This window comes from Neolamprologus brichardi, chromosome 17 (assembly GCF_056152115.1).
Source record: "Neolamprologus brichardi isolate AB-2024 chromosome 17, ASM5615211v1, whole genome shotgun sequence".
Classification (NCBI taxonomy): domain Eukaryota; kingdom Metazoa; phylum Chordata; class Actinopteri; order Cichliformes; family Cichlidae; genus Neolamprologus; species Neolamprologus brichardi.
In genome coordinates this window covers 11,175,862-11,200,083 of record NC_142120.1, presented here as the reverse complement: position 1 = coordinate 11,200,083, position 24,222 = coordinate 11,175,862, and the positions used below count along the sequence as shown (strand labels likewise).

At 38.9% G+C, this 24,222-nt stretch overlaps 1 protein-coding gene across 1 annotated transcript in view; it reads right to left on the bottom strand.

The window, feature by feature from the left end:
* cacna1c (calcium voltage-gated channel subunit alpha1 C) overlaps positions 1-24,222 on the bottom strand; it is a 222,027-nt gene that overhangs the window by 35,942 nt on the left and 161,863 nt on the right. Inside the window, exons 11-30 of the mRNA XM_087830331.1 lie at positions 23,531-23,599; positions 20,266-20,356; positions 17,008-17,034; positions 13,668-13,828; positions 13,450-13,523; positions 13,210-13,361; positions 11,032-11,233; positions 10,712-10,832; positions 9,600-9,714; positions 8,944-9,061; positions 8,778-8,847; positions 8,477-8,609; positions 8,208-8,337; positions 6,144-6,203; positions 5,754-5,860; positions 1,738-1,825; positions 1,524-1,631; positions 1,380-1,432; positions 1,144-1,290; positions 377-578 (exon numbers count right to left, since the gene is read on the bottom strand). Coding sequence (XP_087686457.1) covers positions 377-578; positions 1,144-1,290; positions 1,380-1,432; positions 1,524-1,631; positions 1,738-1,825; positions 5,754-5,860; positions 6,144-6,203; positions 8,208-8,337; positions 8,477-8,609; positions 8,778-8,847; positions 8,944-9,061; positions 9,600-9,714; positions 10,712-10,832; positions 11,032-11,233; positions 13,210-13,361; positions 13,450-13,523; positions 13,668-13,828; positions 17,008-17,034; positions 20,266-20,356; positions 23,531-23,599 — 2,228 coding nt within the window. The remainder of the gene's footprint in view (positions 1-376; positions 579-1,143; positions 1,291-1,379; positions 1,433-1,523; positions 1,632-1,737; positions 1,826-5,753; positions 5,861-6,143; positions 6,204-8,207; positions 8,338-8,476; positions 8,610-8,777; positions 8,848-8,943; positions 9,062-9,599; positions 9,715-10,711; positions 10,833-11,031; positions 11,234-13,209; positions 13,362-13,449; positions 13,524-13,667; positions 13,829-17,007; positions 17,035-20,265; positions 20,357-23,530; positions 23,600-24,222) is intronic.

Below are 24,222 nucleotides of genomic sequence, written 5' to 3'. Positions count from 1 at the left end.
GCCCTTGGCCTCGTTCCTTTTGTAAGGTTTAGTCTCATCTTTTTTGAACTGCTGCAGCTCCTCCTGGCTGGGCTCCTGAAGTGGTTCTGCCCCTAAAACTCATGTTCAGCCTCTTCAGATTCATCCGTGTCAAACCCCCATTGCCTGGCTCTTATTCCTTTTCCCTTGTGGCTCCTAAATGACAATATGACTTTCCCGCTCCTGTCAGAACAGTAGAATCACTCCTCTGTACCTATCTCTCTGCTGTATGTCTGCCGTACTACGAGATTTAAAGACAGAAAGTTATCACTATACAAACAAACAAACAAAAAAAGCTCCAAAAGTACTAAGAATTTTATCGAGTAGTAACTTTACACAAAATATACACGAACACTACCTGGTTTTTGTCCAGCTCGCAGTTCTTATATTCTTGCTCCCCTTGTTCCTGGAATGTGACGATGACGAAACCGACGAATATGTTCATCATGAAGAAGGCAATGATGATGATGTAGATGATAAAGAAGATGGAAATGACCACGCGGTAGTTGTAAATGGGCCCCACATCCTCAGCATGAGAGTCAATGGCTCGGTACAGTAACCTGACAAAGAGACGGAAAATAAAATCTGGAATTTAAAAAACAAATTGCATTTATTCCATTGTTTAGTAAGAAGTTTTACAATCACAAGTTTTTGTTTTGTTTTACAAAAGAAAACTATTATATTTAAACACTGTGCATGCATTCAAATTGTTATGTATTTAAACAGTCAGTTTAGTCAGTCTGAAAACCCTCTACATGTCATTATTATCACTTTGACCTTCAGATCAATCAGAATTTTGAAAAAGAGGTCAGAGGTGACAGATGTGACATGATATTTTAAATCTTTATACGGTACTATCTCTATGTTGACAATAGAAACCACACTTACCACAGCTATAAGGCTTATTGTCAATTTTGGACCAATAAATTACTGAGTTGACCTTGGATCTGGATTGTAAGAATGACCCCACTCTACACTCTTACAAAGTTTTATCTGAATTCAGACACAATGACATGCACACACTCACTTAAACCACAAAATTGGCAGAGGTCATAAAAAAAAGGGATCGTAATATATATACATAAAAAAAAAACATCTGCACTGTGTTGTTATATAGACACACACCCTGGCCATCCCTCGAAGGTAGACACGGCAAACAGTGCCATCATGCCTTGTAGAACATCATCAAAGTTAAAGTCACTGTTCTCCCACACTCTTGGGGCTTTGTCAGGCTTCCCCACATCGCCGTCTTTATATGTGATGAAAGAACCTCTGTGGACGCAAACAGACATACACACACATAATGTAGTTAGACTGTAAGAAAAAAGATTAAGATGCCGTCTGCAGGGGGGATCTCTTACCTGCACTCTGCCTGAGTCTGCTTAGAGTTGTCGGTACAGTAGAAGAACTTTCCCTGATTGAAACACGAGACAATATCTTAGTCAGAATTTTAAAAAAGGGTTCAAAAAGTACATTAACTAACTGATCATATTCCCTTTTTTTACCTTAAAGAGTTGTACTCCAATACAGGCGAACATGAACTGGAGTAACGTGGTGACGATGACGATGTTGCCAATAGTCCTGATGGCCACAAACACGCACTGCACTACATGCTGCAAAAAACCCACCAAATATAAGAGTGAGTGATAAGTCTATGCCTTTTTTTAGAGGACAGATAAGTGTGCATTGTGTGTATTTTTTATGCGTGACTATGTCAACCTTTAGTCCTTTGGCTCTGTTGATGGCCCTCAGTGGTCTAAGCACGCGCAGAACTCTCAGGATTTTTACAACATTAATCGCGCTGGACCTGTAGACACACATTTGATTAAACTACTGACCTGCCAATTTGATTGACCACATCTTACCATCTTGAAAAAATATATTTGTAATGTTGGAACAACACACACCATAAACTGCTTTCAGTAGAGTCTTTACTTTTAAACACAAACTGTGGAGGCTGATGCAACGAAAAGCTAATGAAATGACAAAAAAATGGACAAAATACAATGGACAACTGAAATAAAAGTTCACAAGAAATTAAGAAAGATGACAAAAAACAGATACAAAAAGGAATCTAACACAGCCTTGATTTGTTTTTAGGGAAACATAAAATGTAAAACTGAAATTTTGTCACGGCTTAGAGTGGAGAGCACCGAGAGGCAGAAGTCGAAGGCAGGAGAAGTAACTGAAAGTGAGCAGTTTATTTGGCTGCTGAAAAATTGTACAAAATACAAAAAAGACCAAACAGGAACACAAGGAGGATGAAAAAACATGTAACACCATGGGAACAAAAGAAGGTAAGAAAACAGACGCCATGACAAACAGAAAGGTCGGAGTATACATACACTGGGAACTGATTACATGATGGCACACAGCTAGGAAGAGGGGAGAGGTGCACCAGTCAGCAACAGGTAAAAACAATGAGGGGAAAAAAATAGAAAGTAAAACTGGATACAGAAGACTAACCTTCCAAGTAGAAGAGTAAAAAGAAAAAAACACCGAGATATGAAGACAAACACTAAACAACAGTGGGAACACAAAACAAAAACACCAACACAGACACGAAAAAGGAACTCAAAGAAACAACGGGGGTACTGTGAGCATGAAAAACAGGAACAAAAACCCAAGAACCCAGAACTCAACATCAAGCATTTCATCATCTACACAACTAACTAACATCCCATAGCTATGAAAGCATTCTTCCCAAGAAGACCAACGTGTATTATGTTACTAAATAAATTAATCTTTATGCCTAGATTGTTGCTGTAATGTTGTTAATGTTATTTATTTTATAAACAGAAACTATTTAGCTATGCACATACTTACTTTTTAGGCAGTTTAAAGCCAATTTAATAGACTTTGTTAATGTTACGAGTAGTTCTAGCATCAGTTATCAAGGGGTCACTTTCAAAAGCAGAAAGCATACAGTCACGTCCATAATTTGTCTGACAAAGACACAATTTTTATTTTAATTTTTTAAGTTTTTTCTAAACTACCATAGTGGATTTAAATCAAGCTATTAAGATGTGAATAAATTTCCCCCTTTCAGCTTTAATTCAAGGTGATTTTACAAAAGTTTGCAATAACATTTCAGTAATTAAAGCCATTGTTTGATACCATTTTCAGAGAATCAAAAGTAATTGTACAATTAAATGACAAAGCACATTTTTAAATATATTTTTAAAGATCAATCTTAAAGAAATATCATCATACATCATGTTCCTTAGTTGTCTTTTGTGGTGTTTCAGCCCTTTGCAGTGTTTCTCCTATCTCTGATTTTTTAAAAAGTTTATTACCTTAGTTTATTTTGTTTTTAATGAGGGCCTCCTTCAATTGCACTGACGTCTCTTTGAGCCTCATATTTAAAAATGCAACATTTTTTGCACTTCAGATATTATGTTTGGGTGTGTCATGAAATAAGAAAGGAACAGGCCATCAATGTTAGTCCACCAGTTGTCCAATTGCTTTTGACCATCTAAAATCCGGAGGGCGTATATGAAAATTGTTGTAATTCCTGAACCGTTCATGCAAAACTGTTGTAAAAACTCTTAAATTAAAGCTGAAAGTCTGCACTTTAATTGCATCTTGATTGCTTGATTTAAAATCCATTGTAATGGTTCACAGAGGCAAAAGTGCCAAAATTATGTCACTGTCTGACAAATTATGGACCTAACTGTAGCTCCTCAAAAACAGATATTAGTAACAGTGTATCCGTTTCATAGTAATGCACATGAAACACATATAATATATGGACAAACACACATAATGAAACAACACGGATGGGCCAACATAAAGACACAGGCAGACATTTACAAGCAAACTACTGTGCTGTAAAAGAGGGTCACTACAAGCCAAAGGTCAAATGGTGTGACCTTTTTCAGGTAGAGCTTTAAAAGAAAGTGATTTACATACTAAGGAAAAAAAAGAATAAAATTAATACCATGACATTTTGAGTTGTACAATAACTGTCTGGAAAGAGCTTTAGCATTAGTCCTTCTCTGATCTGAACCAGGCCTCTCTCAGCGTGATTATTAATACTTGAGCTGAGTTGGTCAAAGTCGCTTCCCTTTATTTAACAAGCCAGTTTTTCAGATAAATGAAGGAAAAATACAAAAACGCTTTCCACTGTGTGACACAAGTACGAGGAAAAGAAGGTGTTTTCAAAATGTCAACATAAATATATTTCAAGGAGTGACTTTCTTGATGGGTAAAGTTGTGATTTGGAGGGAAACAATACTCTGTGCTAACTTTGAAACAAAGAGTGAGAAACAAAAGAAAAACATTACCCGCTGTGCAACTTTTTACAGAGAAATGTGGAAGTTAAAGGCACTTAAAGGTAGCTCGTGTGGAGTAGGATGTTATCAATCGCATATCACAGTCAAACCAACTGCTAGGTTATTCGTGGAAACGTCAAATTATTTTTAAAAGGCGATATTTTAACTGTCGGAGTCTGATGACAGGGATGAAGCACGCCATCCACCTGATGAAAAGGACTCTGACTAGCGATAAGAGAGCAAAAATAGATGAGGTCATCAGGTATTGTTTTGCTATAGTTCTGTCTTCTTAGCCGATGTAAGCCATATTTCATGCTGTCACATTATGAGGCTTACTCGGGGTGACAACACAAACAAGCAATCTGTCATATGTAGTGTATACAGTAGGAGTTTTTTTACATGCTTTTTATGAGGGTTTTTCACAGCTTCTCTACAACTTATACGTAAAATGGGTTCTTATTTGGTAGGAGTAAAAATAAAAAAAACTATATTGCAGTAGTGGTTGATCATAACATCATTGCAGTTCTTTTAACTGTGATAAATAAAGAAAAATCCCACTCACTCGCTACCTTTAACAGGCAAAAACCACTGGATTCTAGCATTAGGGCGTCATTTCTATAACCCAGGAGAGTTGCATTTATCTAGAAATATGAGAACTGAATTTGACCTGCCCCCAAAATCCATGACAAAAAGTGGAAAAAAAGACAAACTCATTAACATCAATTGGATATGAAATGCGACGAGAGTATTGGAAGACCCAGGATAATTTACTCAATGTAACACTTTTTCTGGGTAGAAACCAATTATGTTGCTGCTTGTAAAAGATGCATTCTGCAGTGGATCTGGCTCAAAAAAGAACTGCATGTGTTCATTCATTACAAGTTCAGTGTTATCCTACTCGACAAAACCATTCAGTGACAGATTTGGTTTTATTTGGGTGAGTCTTCGACTAAACTCTCCAAGACTATAGGAATATCAAATCAAAAAAGTGACAGCTTTACACGGTTCAGGTGACGGTCTGTTAAAGGGGTTATAACACGGACTAATATGGACTTACGTCGAGAAGTCTAGTCTATTAAGCATCAGAGACAGAAAGTGCAGTATAGAATATTAAACATCACAGCATTTCAATGAGTTATTTGCTGCAAGAAGAAGAGAACATTTTAATAAACATCACAAAGAGACAGCGGATTAGGAGTAATGAAGTGTGAACTTGTTATGAGAAGACAGAGAAGTGTAAAGCACCGAGCAATTTGCTAATAAAAACGTTTTTTTTTCCCCCCAACTTAGGCACTTGATTTGTGTCTCACGCAGTAGTCACAATTTGTGTGATTATATCCGAGACAATAACACAAATGCGTGTTTAATGATATTTGGAAAATGTTAGAAATATCGGTGAAGCTTACAACGTGACTGGATCAGGTATAACACATGCACCATAAAACATCGTACTGTACTCACTGTATTCCAGAGGAGATGAGAGACACGCTGACCACCACCAAGTCCAGGATGTTAAAATAGTTTCTACAGAAAGAACCTTTGTGGAGGAAGGCGCCATAGGCTGTCATCTGCAGGGGTCAAAGTTCAGATTATTACCTTTTACCATGAGCAGCAATATTTTAGAAGGGTTTAATGCTAGCTTACTAGAAAAAAACACTATATTACCGCATCTACAGTTTGCCTATCTATACATCTAAATCCAGTAAATAATTTTTGGTAAGCACATCAACCAGCTTGTAATGATTAAATATTATTTGACAGCCAAATGTTAATTTTAGCAAAGAAAAAAAAAAGAAACTGAATGAACAGTGAATGAATGCTTTAGTGTGCATCACAAACATTAAATACTACCTTAAGAATGATCTCGATGGTGAAGAGTCCAGTAAACACATGATCTGCATAGCCCAGGATCTGAAAATAAATACAACATTGTATTTTAACTGGACTTGGACTACCCCTGCCCAACACGCAAAGGCTTTCTGAATGAACAGAGACCAAAGTTGTTACACTGTTTCATTTGCCATGACAAAGTTCTTAATCAACCAAGATTATTTAACATTTCACAAAACAAAGCTGAATGAATTCAGAAATGCTCATGACTCTCTTAAGGCCACAGTCTACCTGCTGTAATGGTCGCTTCGCTGACCACTGCAAGTGATTTTAACAGAAACCCGTATTTACACCTGCCGTTACAGTGCAGGAAGGTGCTGCAGTATTCTCCTGTCGCCACTCAGACAGTATCACCACATAAGCACTAATATAGGAGGAGAAGAAATCAAAACCGGATATTTTCAAACTGTATATCTGCATGTGTCTGAGCTGCTGTGCTGGAATATTATTAAAATGCCGCTAAAAAAACGACCCGCAGACACGAGTCCTCAACCCAGCTGCGGTGGCTGTGGCGCAATCCGATTTACAAAAATTCAGAGATGTACGACTAGCCGATGCGCCACCCACGACCCAAACACAGCATTAGAAGGCACTTTTTTTAGGTTCATAGTCTGTACATAAACGATGGCAATAGCTACTGGGCCTGAAAAGATGGCGAACTCTTGTGCTGATCCATTGTATAGAAGTAAATTTTTATACAGAAGATAGAAACAGTCAAAATGCTCAAGGCTTCAGAACATCAGTCTACAAACCAGTTGGTGATGTCCACTGCCTATATACAATCTATTTGTGCCCCATTAGCAGAAGCACTCTTGAAGACCTAAACTTGGTAAAATGTGTGGTAAAACTTGGCAATGAATGTGTGCTTCTTTTTGGGGAAAAAGCAGGACTTACGGTCAGCTGCAGCATAACATAAAGGACTCCACAACTCCACAACAATAATAATGTTCAGGTCCAAATGAACTAAAATAGAAATGCTGGAAAATCTGAAAAACAGGTTGTTTGATTTCATTACTGTTTCAGACTAAGGTTAATTGGTTTAGACTAATAGAATATATAATAGGATCCTATACCAAAGCCAGGGGAAATATAATAAAACAGATCTTTATTGGCCTCTGAGGAATACGTCTCACTGACTGAGACAGGAAACTGTGCACAAAAACAGATACAGCAGCACACATGGTGTTTGCATTAGACTAAAGCTCCATTACATTCATAAACACCACATTAATTTACGAACAACGGGCTGATGTCACACAGCGAGTACAATTGCAGATATATCCTTCGTATACTGCAAAGTAACTGAAAATGTTGCGGTTTCACAGCTCGCCTTGAGGCTAAACACGAAGTCTCCGCTGCTGCATAAGAACTTCTTACACATTGTCAAAACAGACTGTGCAAACACTAAAACAGTAAATACATTCATTTCAACACAAAAAACACCCTCATAAATATATTTTCACACTGTATGTGTACACAATGATACAATAACTACTCATTTTTCTTTTTGGCTAATAAAACAGTTTAAAAGAGAGCAAAGCTTAAGAGGCGTTTCATATCTTCTTAACATGAAGTTAGTAACAGTTACAGTACTCGAGACAAAATCTCATTAAGTGTAACGGGCCACTCACAATAAGCTTTGGTTCCTCTATAGCTATAATCCATTTAGGTCAGAATGAGTGTGCGTGTGGGCATCTAATTATGGCTACTGTGCCTTACTGTACATCCGGCATTGTATGTCTTTATATACTTTATTTATACAGTTATATATGGGTTTTTTTCATGTGGCTCAGGCAGTAGAGCTGGTCATCCAGTAATCATAAGGTCGTTAGATATACTGCCGAAATACTGCTGTGGATACTGAACCCTGATTTGCCCCAGATTAATTAATTGAAGTGTGAGAGTGTGTGTGAATGTGTGTGTGTGTGTTAGAGTGTGTTAGATAAAAGTGCTTAAGTATAGATAAAAGCAGTCTATGGATGCGCTCAAATCGAGTAGACGGGCGTTATATCACTTATATGCTACCTTATTTCTGAAGGAGTCATTTTTGACAGGGTCTTCTGCCGCTAGACTGATGCTGCTGAGCAGGATGAAGAAGAGGATGAGGTTGGTGAAGATGTTGTGGTTGACGACCTTATGGCAGAGAACCCTGAACCTACAAAACAAAGTGCAAGAGAGAAAGAAAGCAAAATGTTTTCATCTTGTCTCTTTAAAGGAAAAGGATGCCAAAACCAATACAGCAGAAGCTGACTGAAATATTGGGCGGAGAAAATGAAGTTGGAAAGGAAGATTACTTGTTGGTGTGGCTGAAGATAAAGAAAGCTCGGGCCTCAGGCATGGGGACAGCCTTCTCCTTCAGCTGAATGTCAGAGAGGGGCCGTGGCCTCGGGCCCACAGGCATCTCTGGCTCATCATCGTCTTCATCTCCTGATTAGGAGGAACGGTAAAGAGGAGAGTAAGATAAAGAAGGAAAGGGGGAAGAAGGAATATAATGTTAGTAACTAACTGTTTTTTATAATAACAAAGACAAAATTCTCCACCTCTTACCTTATACCTATAAGAACACATAACATTTATGGCTGTGGTGTGTGTTACCTATATAATCATTGGCGGGATATGGATTCTTCTCTTCGCTCTCATCACCACAGCAGTCATCCATGTTAATCTGAAAAGGAGAAGTATGAGATTTCGTTCATTTTTTCTCACTCCTTTGAACACACACACACATATTCTTACTGAGTCTTTGTGTGTCTCTATGTACCTTTGTAGCAGTGTTGGTCTCCCCATCAGAAGTAATGGACTTCAGCTCTATTTTCTCCTTCTTCTCTTCCTCCAGAGGCGGCTTCTCATTTTCATGACGCTTCTCTGGACTGCCAAGCCTGGAGAAGGAGAGAGAACAAGAAGATCCTCAACTCTAGCATCTTCCCTTCTCCATACATAAATTAACATCAGAGGGACAAAATAAAGACGTGCAATCATAGGGGGTATTTTCTCAGCTGTGAGGAAAATTAAAATTTTCTGTTGCACCTTTTCCATAGATTAATACAGATTGCAACTAAGCAGAATACATTTTTATGATTTGTGCTAAAGAACACTTTCTTTCTCAGCTGCACTTTAAACTCAACTTTGATCTTTGCTGGGAATTAATCTTTGCAATGATACTGAAAAAAATAATAAACTGTTGTAGAGAAAAGCCAAATAATATGTTTGTATTCTATGTATGAAAAAGCAATTTTAGTGGTTTAATTCAAGCTTCTAGTGTCAGCATCTTTATTCACCTTGAGGAAATAATAGGCTATCCAAGATGCTGCAAGCTAAAGTTTTCCCTGTGCTGTTTGGATTGGCTGGGTCTCAACATCTCCCTCTATCCCTTTACAATTTTTTGTCTGACTGCCTCCATTCAGTTTTCTGCTTTACCTGGCCAGTTTTTTCCTCTCCTTCTCCTCCTCTTCCTCTTTCTGGGCTGATGTCAGGCTCTCGGCGTCTGCCAGATTGTCTACAGCAATGGCCAAGAAGACATTCAGCAGGATGTCTGTTCAGAGGGGTGATGTTAAGGATGTTGCTGACCCATCAGATCACAAACAAAGCTGGCTATAAACAGGTGGCAACCCCTGGGGCTAAAAAAGGAAGCCAAAACCTACAGTTCCTGTAATGACCACTTGAGGCTTGGGTTAAAAAGTGAGTTTTGTTTTGTTTTTTTGTTTTTTGCTTTGTTTTATTCTTTGCTTCGAGCCCTGTGTACAGGAGCTGCATGCTAAAACATCTTTTGCTAAAAGGGTTGGCGTAATAAGCATATGCTTCAGCCAATACCTTTTGATTAGCCTTGTCTCGTGCTTTCTTGCTTTGTGGTAATCTTTATTCTTTATTCACTGAGATATTTGAATGCTAATCAATAAATCAAAAAAATATCAGTTAATGTTCATAGACTGTTATGTTGAAGTGATCAGATAAACAGCATTCAAAACCAATGAATGCAGACTCCAAAGCCAAATGACTAATCCTGCACTGGCTTTGGATTCAACAGGCTAAGCTGATGAATAGTAACAATTTAATCTGAAAAACACATTTTTAACTACTCTGTACTTTTAAGTACAGACGCTCAGTGGCCCGCACTAAAATCTTTTAGCTTTAGAGAAAGCATCTGCATGCAAAATGTGTTCTTTTCCCCTGCAACTGCATCTTAACAAGGGGTTAGATATCAGATGTGACTCAGTGATTCAAATCACAATCAGCAACGCCAGTATCCATTTGATGACAGGATTAAAGATTGTCAGAAAACAAATTTGACTGTCAGTTACTGGATCTGACGCACCATGTTTTTATTTTGAAATTCTACACGTATAAGCATCACGCCCGCATGTCCTGGGTTACTGGTGTAGCTATTCCATGTATTTGTATTTACATAGCACCAACATCTAAAAGGACCTGACATTATAATAGAAAGACTCTGCAACAATCTAGAACAACCAAAAGATTCCCTATGAGCAAGTGCTTTGTGACAATGGGGACCTCCTGATGTGGTAGGATACAGTTTCCACAGATGAAGAGGATGATGAAGTAGATGCAAACTAGCATGCCAGGAAAAGCTGGACCACCATACGCCATGATACCATCATACATCACAGAGTTCCAGTCCTCTCCGGTCAGGATCTGTAGAGATAGAAGACAGTAAACGAAATCTTATAAAAAAAAAATTTCATTTAAAAGAAGCCTCAGCCTTGTGGTAGTGACAGATTACATTTAATTAAGCAACATTATCAAATTTACACTTTTTGTATCATTCAAGGACAAATGTAAGGTGACAATGGAGGCCGGACACACTTCATGAGAAAAAGTGGAGCATGATTACCTGAAACACAGTGAGCAGAGACTGGGGGAAGTTGTCAAACGTGCTTCGTCGGGTCTCGTCAAAGTTGAATTTTCCCCCAAACAGCTGCATGCCCAGCAGGGAGAAGATGATGATGAAGAGGAACAGCAGGAGCAGCAGGGAAGCGATGGAGCGGACAGAGTTCAGCAGGGATGCCACCAGGTTGGACAAAGAGTTCCAATATCTAAAGGAAGAGAAATTTAGTTGAAATGGTAGTCTTGTTATAATATATTTGGTAGGTTGACTGTTGGATTTCTATTTTGATTTCTTTATAGTTTAGAAGTGACTAGAAGGGAGTCTGATCGTTTCTGTTTCAGTTTAACAGTGCTGCCGGAGTTTCCTGCTAAGAAGTTTATGTTTTGCCATCCTGGATTCATGATTTAGTGTTTCAGTTGTAGGATTGAACTTTTCAGTGTTTCCTTTATTGTTTTTTCCCTCTGTTCTGTGTTTCTGTTTTATGTGTTTGCCCTCCAGAGTTCCTTTGTCTCTGTCTTCATGTTAATGTGACCGTCGTATCTCTGTGAGTATTTTGGTTACTCCCTGTTGGTTTTTTTTATTTTCAATATGCGTCCTGTGTATGTTTTGCTTCCAATCTGTCTTTCCCTGATTATCATGATTGTCTTTACCTGTGTGTGGGTGTGTTACCCTCCTGTTATTCATTTCCTAATTAGCCCTTTGTGTATAAATAGTCCAGTTTTTGTCACAGTGTGTTCTCTGTGTGTAGCCTTTGCATGTTTTGTCGTGCTGATTTTTTGTTCTTAGACCTTGTTAATTTTTACTCCAGTTTACATATATTGAAAGCTACTATTGAAAACTTTGCTTTGTTATTAAGGTTTCTTTCTGAAATCCTGTATTTGGGTCCTCACCCCTATGCTTCCCAAACCTTGACAAGTCTAAAAAGCCAATATCACTGGACTGTATTTGGTACACCCTGATAAACTGATTAATGCAGTGACTTAAGTGACTCTGAATGTGGCATGGTTGTTGGTGTCAGCCTGGTCTGATGAGCTTTGATTTATGGTGCGACATTCAGGTGGTCGAGTCAGCATTTGGCATAAACAACATGAAAGCATAGATCCGTCCTTCCTTGAATCCAGTTGTTACAACATGTCAGATTGCAGGAAAGCCAAACCAGACAGTTCCTATAGCTCCTCTTCATCCTATACCAGTACTCGGTGAACCTTTTGAACGTGTCATTGTGGACTGTGTTGGTCCATTGCCCAAGACGAAGAATGGTAATCACTAGCCAGGGGACGTAACACCAGTCCAATACCTGGCTGTTGTTGCTGTCCATCTCTTTATGACCACAGTGTCTTCTGACGACTGCTTCTAGTAGGATAAGGCGCCACGTCACAAAGCTCAAATCATTTCCCACTGCTTTCCTAATCTTGACAATACGTTAACTGGACTCGAATAGCCTCAAAAGTCACTAAAGCTCAATCCAATAGCGCTCGTTTGGGATGTGGTGGACGGGATGTGTAGCTGACAAATGCTATCGTGTCAATATGGACCAAAACCTCTGAGGAACGTTTCCACCATAGCGTTGAATCTATGCTTTGAAGAATTACAGCAGTTCTCAAGGGAAAACTGCATCCAACCCATTATAACGAGGTGTACCTAATGAAGCGGTCAATGAGTGTATGTAAACTAGTCACAATAGGAAATTCTCACCAAATGATTACTGTGGCAAAATAAAATCCAAGTTTGTTTGTTGTTTTTGGTAATTGCATCACAGACCTATTGTAACCTGTTAGTCCTTCATCCTGTTTCCGCTTTGCTGAATGCAACATTAAGGCTCCACTGGTATAGAAACACTGTAAAACGGGGCAGTGTTAGCTCAGTAGGTAGAGTGGGAGAGTGGTGGCCCCATGATTGGAAGATTGAGGGTTTCGAATCCACTGAATTGCTACCCCAAGGTACCCCTGAGCAAGGTACCGTCCCTACACACTGCTCCCTGGGCGCCCATGGCTGCCCACTGCTTCACTGAGTGAATGGGTTAAACGCAGAGAGGAATTTGCCCACGGGGATCAATAAAGTATACTAAAGTGTTACTTTATGTTCAGTATAGCATTAGGTATCATTGTGAGTATCTTGTCTGTTGGAGGACTGAAGGAATAACTTCTGCTTATCAAATGCATATGCTTTAAGGTCTACACTAACCTGGTTATTTTGAAGATTCTGAGTAAGCGTACACAACGTAATACAGAGATGCCAAGAGGAGACATGATTTTTGTTTCCACCAGAATGGTTTCAAGGATCCCTCCACATACTACGAAGCTGTCGAACCGATTGAAGAGTGAAACAAAGTAGGCCTGTGAGGAGCAAAACGCAGACGTCAAAGGTAGAAAAAAGGGTAGAATGTGGTCAGTGTTAACACAAAACAGTGATACAGTGTCCTACCTGCAGGCCCAGACTGTACATCTTCAACAGCATCTCACCAGTAAAGAGCGCTAGCAAAACCTTATTGGCTATGTCTGGGGAGGGAAATAAAGGGGGAGTAAAATTAGAGTGGGATGCAAATATAATGCCAAAGAAAGCAATTGCACAGAGGTCAATAATTAAGCCCAGATCAGACATATTACTGTTTTGTGTGCATATGTGTGGGTTGAGCAATGTACCTTGTACATCAGTTAGCCACTGAGGCTGCTGGTGATGTTCAGAGGCAATGGTCAGAGTGTTGAGGAAAACCAGGAATATGACCAGCCAATAGAAAACTTGTGATTTGACTGCTGCCCGGCATTTCCTTCGACACAGCCTGTTCCACCTCCGGGAGTAGCGGCTGAGAAGGAAGAAGCAGAAATAATAAGTTGGGAAAAGGTGGGAGAGAAAAGAGAGGTAGGAGGATGGGACAGAGAATGGTGGGAAAAGGGAAAGATGAGGGAAGAGAAAAGGACCCACGAGCAATAAGATAAACCAAGAAAAAGAATCAAAAGAAACAAGCGAATGGTGAAAAACAAATAGAAGGACAAGAAAGAGTCAATTAGGTTTTCTACAAAACAGTGATGACATCACGCCTCGGTCTGTGGTCGAGGGTTAGTCATCCTCAAAGGCGTTTCACAGAAAGGAGAAACCAGTACAAAGAGCTGTGCTGGAGCATGAGATATGCACCGTTTGAGAAAAAAAAAGAACATTTGCGCTCTTAAAATGATCGAAGGGGCAAATTTAAAGTGAAATATGTTATATTGTGACTCACAACACAAAGGAAAACAATGCTTTAAAAAGAGAAGTAGCTCATTTTAGGATGCCAACCCCCTTTTTTTTAATTTAGTGATTTTAATATCTTCCTCTATGCTGTGGTCAGGTCTTTTACACCTTAAATGCTCTCTCATGTTGGAAATTAAAGTCATTGTTTCTGATAATTGCTAGCGTTAAACTTTGCAGTCACATCTGTGTGAAAAACTCCACTCAAAGGGTGTTTCGACACTCATATACTGATAAGGTGTCGACTGTAATTTCATAATTGTCCTATTCTGGTTAAGTAACATCAAAAACACTAACGAAGAGCAGCTTGTGGTCTTACAGGTACCTACAGGTGAAGAGGTAGTGATGCATGAATTTCACTTAAGATTTTCACATGTATATCTTTTAATTTCAATAGCCTAGACACTGATTATATATTTATGTAATGAATTGCTTTAAAAAAAGAACGAGCAATTAATTGTTTTTTTCTCCAAATAAACACTGTAAGTCACTTTGTCATCATTTTGTACACATGTGGGTGTCTTTGCATTATGCGTACTTGACCCATTTGTCAACCGCAGTAAACATGCAAGAGGATTTTTCATCCAATCGTGACTCCTCTAATTCAAACAGATCAACACAGCCCACCAGAGAATCTTCTCCCTCTGCCAATATATGTTGCATCAGTCTTCTGTTTAAATGTGCGTGAGTGCTTTTTATAGTCACTTATGGCACACACTGGCTTCTGCCATGATGCTCACACTGAACTTTACATGAGACACACTCACAACACAACACAAGCAGGTATGCATCGTTACGCTACAGTTTTTTATCGTGTTCGTGACTCCAATTCAAGAAACATTAGTGTTTTTCAAATACTTTGTGTACAGAGGGATAGTTAGTTCGTTGTCCCATCCCAGCTATGGAGATATCAGTGGAAGAATTTGGACCATTTTATGGAATGGTTGGAAATTTTTGAGAATTCCTTGATAATTCTAATTGTTTCAAGTACTGGTGAATATGGATTTTGCATGAAAAGTTAAATGTCATCTGCATAAAGACTAATCTTGAGGTTATTATTAGATGTTGGGATTCAGATGATATTTTTATTTTGACAGATACTGTAGGCGCTATGAGTGGCTCAATTAAAAAAGAAAAAAGAAGACTGATGGTGATGGGCATCTTTGCCTAGTACCCCTGTTTTGTGTGTCATTTTGTGAGATTATTCCATTCGTAGTGCCAGTGGCTAATGGTGTGGTATACAGAAGTTATAGAATGATTCAACAAATCCAAAGTTTACCTTATCAAAAGCTTTTTCTCCATCACTGTAACAACAACTTATTGTTCTTGCAAGTAAATTAAATAGTCTAAGTGTATTATTTGGTCCCTCGCTATAACGCGGTTCACCTTTCGCGGCCTCGCTGTTTCGCGGATTTTTTGTTTGTGCAATTTTCCATGGTTTTGGGGTTGTTTTTTGTGGTTTGTTTGTTTTTTGTGTTTTTGACAGCGCATTGTGTTCTGCGTCCTGATGGGCTGTAGACCACTGTCAATCAATCTCGTGCGGGTCTTCTGTACAGTACAGAATGCGTTCAGCTTGTCAAATTTGCATAAATCTTCAATCGCTAGCAGTGTGACTCTGAAGTGCTGTACTGTATGTTTGTAAGTTTTCTCCCCAACAAACAACAATATCGACGAAACATTTTGCACCGTCAAAGGCAACCGCGGGTGTCTTGGTTTCATTCTATAATACTAGACGTATTTTTCTACGAAGGCTTGAACTTTGAATGTGTTTAAACAAGAACAAAAAGTGTAAAAATGTTCGTGCCTGTCTGAGAAAAGTGTGTAAAGTGTGTAGTGGGTGGCTTTACAGCCTTAAAACATCTATAATAATTGTAAAAAATAAAGTTGGCAACTTTGTGGATTTCACCTATTGCGGGTTATTTTTGAAACGTAACTCCCGTGATAAACACGGGACCACTGTATTGACCTTTAATGAAACCAGTGTGGTCTTAATGTATTATGTATGCATTTAATCTAGATACTGAGACGTGAGAGGGACAATAAAGGGACATATTAGGTTTCCATAGAAGTCAAATAGTAAACAGTCAGTATGCAGATTTTGTGGAAGCTGTGATGTGTGTTTTGTTTCTGTAATGAGACATAAAAAAATCATTTGAGCATGTTCCATAATTATTCTCCACAAATGCTTATAAGTGGCGGATCTAACATATTTACTGGCAACTTTGCTTTAAATGTGTTGGTAGGACAGAACGAGGCTGTTTACAGTATTTATGTTAAACTTTATTTGACATACCCCATTTAAGAAACAGAAAAAAGTTCACATCACTACCAAGCAAGAAATAATCTATTTTTCTGATTAAACATTACCACCAAAACTTTTGTCTGTTTATCTTCCATTTTAATTCATCTCATTCACTCTATATTTTTCCCCTGTCTGCTATTCTGGAGTCTGATAACTACTGTGCTAAGCTTAAATAATTGTTACCATAAATTTATTTTACTGCACAAACATAACCATGGCAACGATCTTCTCATCACACTTTGCAAGAGAAGAACCAACATATTCACAACAGTTTCTTCAAAGAGCAAGGCTATGTTTGCCTGTGTTCCTTTTGCACATCTGTACACAAACACCCCCGACACACACACACACAGGTACAAACACACACAAAAACACCAACGACCAATTAAATAGCACAGCATTAGAGACATTAGAGCAGGTGAATTAAGAGACTATGGTAAACAACATGTACTAACCTGAACTTGGATTTGGAGATCCTAATTCTGGAACACAGAAAACAGAATGGATTATACATACACACATAACACACATATAGACAGGTGCACACGAAAGGGGTGATTTGAGAGGGATAAAGGGGAATAGCTTCCCTTATTATCACAAATGTCTTGGCATATGTTTCTTGATCAACCTCAAACATTCCCCGATACGTAAGCACAACTGCTGATTCTCTCCACAGGATGATCAAAGAACATATCTGCTTTTTTAAAAAAACGGCCTGTCCATTTTTATGCACCCACTGGGAACAGATTTTGGGTACAATATAACAAAATGCACTTTGCCGTTATATTTCCTGATTTTCTCTTGAACAAATCACCCCCAAACACACATACAGTGGCATCCAGTCAAAAGAAAGCAAACTGCGAGTTTGAATTTCCTTCAATCAATCCTGGTGTGAAAAAGAAACGTCATTTATTATTGTAACAAAATGTCTGTTGATTGTTCACCACTGTAACGGAAAAGGTACAACATGGATAACTGAGGACAAGAGATTATGGAAGACATTTTGAGAGAAGAGTCCCCATAGTGGAAAAATCTAATCTAAAAAATAAAAAGAATCACTCAATTTATGACTTTAAATATTTAATTTGATCACAAATCTGTGGGGATGCTGAATGACCACATTTTTAAAAATATATGAAAATTTTATGGTCCCCATGAAACTTTCCTTGGATTGTTTTCACTGACTACTCTGATGTTGGTAAAAGCAGATAAATTAACCGACGAGCTCACTGACCGAAGCAATGAATTGTTTTCACTGACTGACTGAACAAAAGACTAAAATGACTGACTGGCTGGATATGGGAGCTGACAGGACACACATCTCTTGTCTTCATGTGTCCGTCTTGATTACGAGACCAGTGGGTGCTAAAGTAGCTTGTACCGTGAGGAACAGCTCCATGCCGATGTGAAGAAGAACTGACATACTCTGAAATCTTTCCTCCGGAATACTGGGAGGAATACTCCATGTCAAATTTGTTAAAATCTCACAGAGAAAGAATAAGGGGCTATATTTCTAGTCCTGGCGGGGTACACTACATATCAATCTCTGGATATGTGAATTTAAATTAAACGTTATGAATGGTAACACCAAGGGCATTACTGATCGCCAAGAAAACAACATAATAAAGCAGATATTATGTCATTTATTTCCTAAATATTCTGACCCGTCTAATCCTCAGCATGTCAGCTAATGCGGTTTGGTTAAAACTGCTGGAGTAGCAGAACTCCTAAGCCTATAAATATAGTTTAAAATATATAAACATAGTCCAAGATTAAAAAGAGAAACCAAATCAGCAAATGAAAGTTCAAGCAAGATATCAATGACTTTAGCCATGGCCACTTACACTATGTGGACAAAAGTATTTGGCCACACGTCTTAATCTCTGAATTAAAAGCACCTAGCCATGCAGGTTGCCTTTAAAACATTTGTGAAAGAATGGTTGTTCTAAAGAGATCGCTGAATTCAACCATGGTACCATAAAAGAAAGCCACTGTTGCAACAAGTGAGCTTGTAAAATTTCTTTCTTTCTAGATATTTCACAGTGAACTAAAAGTGGTTTTATTGCAAACTGGGAGAATTTAGAAACCGCAGCCATAAAGCGGCAGACCATGCACGAGTGCGGAGGTGTGTAGTTTGCAAAAGTCACCAACACCCTGCTGACTCGACACTTGCAGAATTCCAAACCTCCTCTGGCATTAAAATCAGTACAGATACTGTACACTTGGAGCGTCATGGCATGGATGTCCATAGCCTGTAGTGCCTGGGATAAGGATGTATTGCAATACATCATCTTTATTACACTGACTGGCAACGTGAGTACTTGGAAAAACCATTACGTAGCCAATAATAATATTTAATTTAAAAAAACATAATCCAGAACTGCATGTCCTCACAGGTTAGTGGTGACTAAAGTGAGGCAACATAGCCAATCAAATAATTGTCTAATTACTAATTTTAGTAAAAGAAACTTAATTTTTAAGTATCAAATTGCTGGTTTCTTATTTATTGGGCATTTCATTATTCCATATTTCATTTCTGGGTCCAGCTTAAGCCTCACATATGACATACCCTTTTATTTTTTTTTATTTTAGCCTGACAGATCACAAATAAACACATACAACATAACAAAGATGAAATAACAGATGGACAGTGAGAGTACAGATAAACAACAGCGTGCCATCCACGTGTGCCAACTAGCCTTATCGCGCCTGCGGTTGAGAGTGAATCAGTTTAAATTTAAGATTAAAGTTTCTGTGTAATGCATTTCTGCTCGTGAGCAACAGTTTTTTTATGCAGGTGTGTTTGCATGTGTGTACTGAAATAAGTCCGCTGGGGTCGCGGCCCCTGTGCTGTCTTGTGTCTAAGAAAGAAAGCAACACATTTGTTTGAATAATGTAAAAAATGAAAGCAGAGCGGGAAGCGGGAATGAGTGAGTCAGCTGTTTGTGAGCTCCCACAGGGGCGGAAGAAAGCACTTCAACAGCTAACAGAGAAAAGTGGGTAGAGAGGGAGAGAACGGAAACTCGGAGAGAGATGAAAGAAAAAATAAAGATGGAATACTATTAGATGGAGTTAGGATTTACATAAGATAGATTTGTCTTGCTTTTCAAAATTCATTAGCTCCCAAGCAATGATTGGCTTTGTCCTTGTACCACGTGTAGCAGTTGTGTGCACTCACTACCCAACTAGATAAACTTAAAAACTGTGTTCAAACTATAAACCTCTAGTTCGCAAACTGATAGCAATAGCACATTTATAATTATGATATGAGGAAAACAACCGTAAAACGAGATTAAAATCATTTTTTAGCTGGAACTGCGATCTAGCAACTAGTTTTTGCTCCTCAATTTGCTTGCCTAGCAACAGTTTGCCGAAAGAAAGTGGAAAAAAGGGCAGTACTACTAATAAACTAGCGAGTTAAAAAAAAAAAAAAACCACTTCCAGGAGCAGCAGCTCTGATTAGTTCCCCTTCAGATCTATCCAACTTTACTCTAACAGAACTTTATCCATGTGGACTATATTGACAGCTTTGTGCTACTGTAGTCTAACAGACTTGTGAGATCAGTAAAGTATACAAGCAATCTGAGGCAATTCTTCCATGCACAATACTGCAGGATGCAATCTGTCCTTAAACCTGACAAAAGATGGGTGAGAAAGCTGAGGAAAAGAGGGAGGAGGAAAGGTGTGTCTGTGAAAGACGGTGAGATACTTACGCCAGCCGGGTACAGCAGGTCTCACCCTCTACGTCTCCCCCGGGGGCGTTGTCTGTGTTGACTGATTCATTCTCGCTGGCTGGCATGCTCACTGAGAGACAGAGATGAGCAGCAGCAGAGAAAGGGAAAAAAATTGACAGATGTGGAGAGAAACAGAAAGAGAGATGAATTAACCAGAAGGAGAAATGGGTCGGACATCATAATTATGCAACGGAAAACACTGTAGAATTTTACAGGTGCAAGACAACACACTTGCAACCAGTGTTCAGGTACCGAGGAGCACTGGACACTTAGTTGGTGTTAAACATTTGATCTTTATCGGAGTTATCTTGCACTAGCATACAAGCTAATTAAAATCACTGTTGAAGTATAGGAATTAAAAAGTCAGCATTATTCAATCCTGCTAATTAAGGCACACGGCTACATACATACCCTAGAGTCAATAAAACCATTCCCAAATTTTGCACTGATTGCCCACACTAATTACACACTAAGTTGCCAGTTAGGGATCCTGGGACACAAACCTTGCAACCTTGTTAGTTTGTGGTGCTAAACCAAAGTAATATAATTCCACAGCTTAATGCCTAAAGCTAAAAAGGTAGCACAGACACAACACTTGAGGAAAAGGTTGACTAATTCTAATTTTGCCAATTGCTGCTGTGGTGAATGAAACTAAGCTGAAGCATTAGCATGCTTATTGACATCGCCACAATTTTTGAAATTAGTCAACCATTTCTGTGCTCGATTTTAACTTTTGGGTATTCAACATTGGGGCTATTTAGAAGGATTTCCATTTTCAAGCTGGGGGATTGCTTTACGTTGAGGGGATTAAAACTTGATCAAATCCATTTGTGATTTCAAGACCCAAAGAGTTGGGGAAAAAAGATGTCTATCTGTAGTCTACAGATGGTGTGTGGGGACGGGATTGGTCTTTAAAAACAATCAAACTATTAAAAAGAAAAAGTACAGTTTTACTCCTCGCCCCAGTGATAATTTTGCAGATTTGCAAACAGGTGGAAAGTTTTTTCTTTGTTTATATAAATCACAAGTACACTGTAAATGTGGCACTTTATCCTTAGGCAGGAGTAATATAAATTGGCAGGTAAGGATGGAATAGAAGAAAAAATGAAGGAAAATAGAAAGGCAGGATTGGAGGGAGAAAGTAATGGAGGCACTGAGGGAGGTATGGTTAGCGGGAGAGACGGGGAGAAAAGAATGTGGGAAAGGCTGCTGGAGAGATTGATATGAAGTGATACATTGGTTTTTATTGCTTCTGTCAGTCTTTGCCTGCTGGCGGGAATGAGCTGCATTCCCCTCACTGTCACCTCAAACACTTATTGTAACACCCTCTGGGCACCAGAGCCAGGTACTGCATATGAATATCAATGCCTCTTTTGTTAAAATAAGATATCTTCAGTAAAACCTACTGGTGCAAATGATCTTACAGCATGAAACCAAATAATATGATCAGCTCTTAACCACGACCCTCTCGAAAAACCTGCAAACAAACCCCAATTACAAAAAAAAAAAAAAAGATATGAATAATGTTATTCTGACTTGGATTATCTTTTTCATTTACTCATTGATTCTGCGCCAAAAAGTCCAGTTACATGTATTCCTGCATTTAGTTGGTCTTTTGTGCAGATTTGCTACTGAAACTTGAGAAATCCACCAGGCGAGGTCATGAAGTCATGTTTAGAAAATTACTCCAAAGGTTATGTGGTTATGTATCTCTTGGTTATCCCAAGAGATGGCTTGTAAGCCCAATGATGTGTCAAAGTAAGCTACAGTGAGTGAACAGTGCATTAGGTTACTGTACTTTGACACATGGTTAGGGATGAACGAGTTTAGCGCTGTAGAGATCACGATGGTCTGTCTCAACTTGAATACCTCTGCCATGAACACGCTGTGTGTTTCTTCACCTCGACACGTGCCACCTGCTGCTATGCTACTTAGTTAAAAGCACTCAGGGCCCTCTGGTCTCTCCTGAGGCTAAAAGCCTTTCAAATATAAAAGCAGCCTGGTGCCTTCCCCTCAATGGAGCGCTGAACTAGTTTAAAGCCTATTGTTAGAGTAAAACCCCAAAGACCTGAGACACAGAGACAGGGAAGGAGATGAAGAAGGAAAAGGAACATATAGTATTGAAAGGAGGGGCAGAGGAGGGAAGACAGGAAGACAGAAAAGTGATAGAACAGAAAGTGTTGGCATGTGTTGGTGAGCTTGAACATGAACTCACGGCGCTATTTCTGGAAAAAAAAAGCATCCTCCACAACAATTTGTGTTTTTATGACAGCTTCTCGTGTTTGTTTTGGTGTTTTTGTCAGCAAACTAAAACAGATTTTCTTTCCAGTCACAAAAATGAAAAATATATTTAATTTAAAATGTCACTCAAACCCCCCAAAAGACACTGAATTCTACTTTGTATCATTGTCTTAATAATGACAACACAAATCTTTTCATGCAGGCTTTTGGTAATTTGATTTCATAAAAATGTTAAATTTCTCATTTCAAAGCTGTTTCTCCACTGTATTTCATTATTGCAGCTAGCAAGGCTAATAGTGATGCAGGAGGGGGGGGGGGGACTTTAGGGAAAGGAATCTGAAAAACCAAGGAGAGGACTCTGACATCACTAACAATAGTAAGAACAGTGTTTTTTATGAGTCGTGTGGTACGAAACCATCACTCCAGTTGTTTTCTGTGATGACATCCTCTTGTTATTTTTTCAGACAAGTCAGGCAGATGCAGATCCTTTCCTACAAAAGTTGTTTCATCTCAGCACAGTAATGTTATTTCTCTCCTTGTATCCCTATTCCCTGGACTTTGAGGTTTTTTGTTTTGTTTTTTTACATTTTGGATGTACTTAAGTAATTTAAAGGGCCATGAAACACTGTAAAGATTTTAATGTAATAAAGACATGCAATTTTGCCAGCAGCAGGGGTAGTTATCAGGGGGAAAATTCCATGTCTCCACTGTCGGAGGATATTCATATATATGGCCCTCATATTTAATCATCATTCAGTGGTTGGTGCATGAAAAAGGGTAAGGAAGAGAATAAACTACTTTACAGTGTTGAGAGGCAGCTGATTCCCACTCTGGAGGCTGCAGAGAAAGATGCTTACTCCACTGGAGGGGGAGTGGATAAAAAGGGGAGGAAGAGAGGCATCGGAAAGTGGGGAGTATAGGTGAGCAGAGAGGTTGCAATCTGCTTGCATGTCTAGAATCCAGTAAAGCTTTAACTAGTGCTGGACCATGCAGACAGACGCACACGCCTTACGAAGGAAAGCCGCATTTTTCTTCACGGCTCCACGCAGGGACAGAAAATGATGGCTCTTACCTGGGGATAGAGAGCACGGCTCAGCAAGACAGACCAATAAACACGCACATACACACATACACACAAACACTAACATGAAGCGTTCACACAAGTATGCTCATATATACCAAAATACGCACAAAGAACTAGGAATTCTTCTGGAAAAATGGCATTCCCTCTTTGCAGTCACACCTCATTTCATTACTGCAGGTACAGAGTACTAACATTACTGGCACAAAATCACTCATGTCTGTTTCTCTCCTGTACTGCTTAATCTTTTAATCTCCACATGCTGGGTAAAGGTACATATTTGAACCCACATCACAATCTTTTCTCAAATCTAGCCAGGTAGCGAATGAAAACAAACGTAAAAAGGCAGGTTAAAAAGAGATGGTGACTGAGAACAAAGTGTATTGAAAAATCTCTGTTGTTTCGCTCCGCATAGTGAGATGCCACAGAGTAGTAGTCTGAACATCTTTCTTTTTCGTCACATCCTCCACAAACTCTTTAGGAGTCTGGTGTGTTTCCAGGACAGATGGGATTGTATCACTCTACCATTAAGGAGGCATCCTAACCAGAAGCCCTGCAGATCAATAATAATTACAACTGAAAACATTTTAATGTATACATGCCTAATCCTAAAC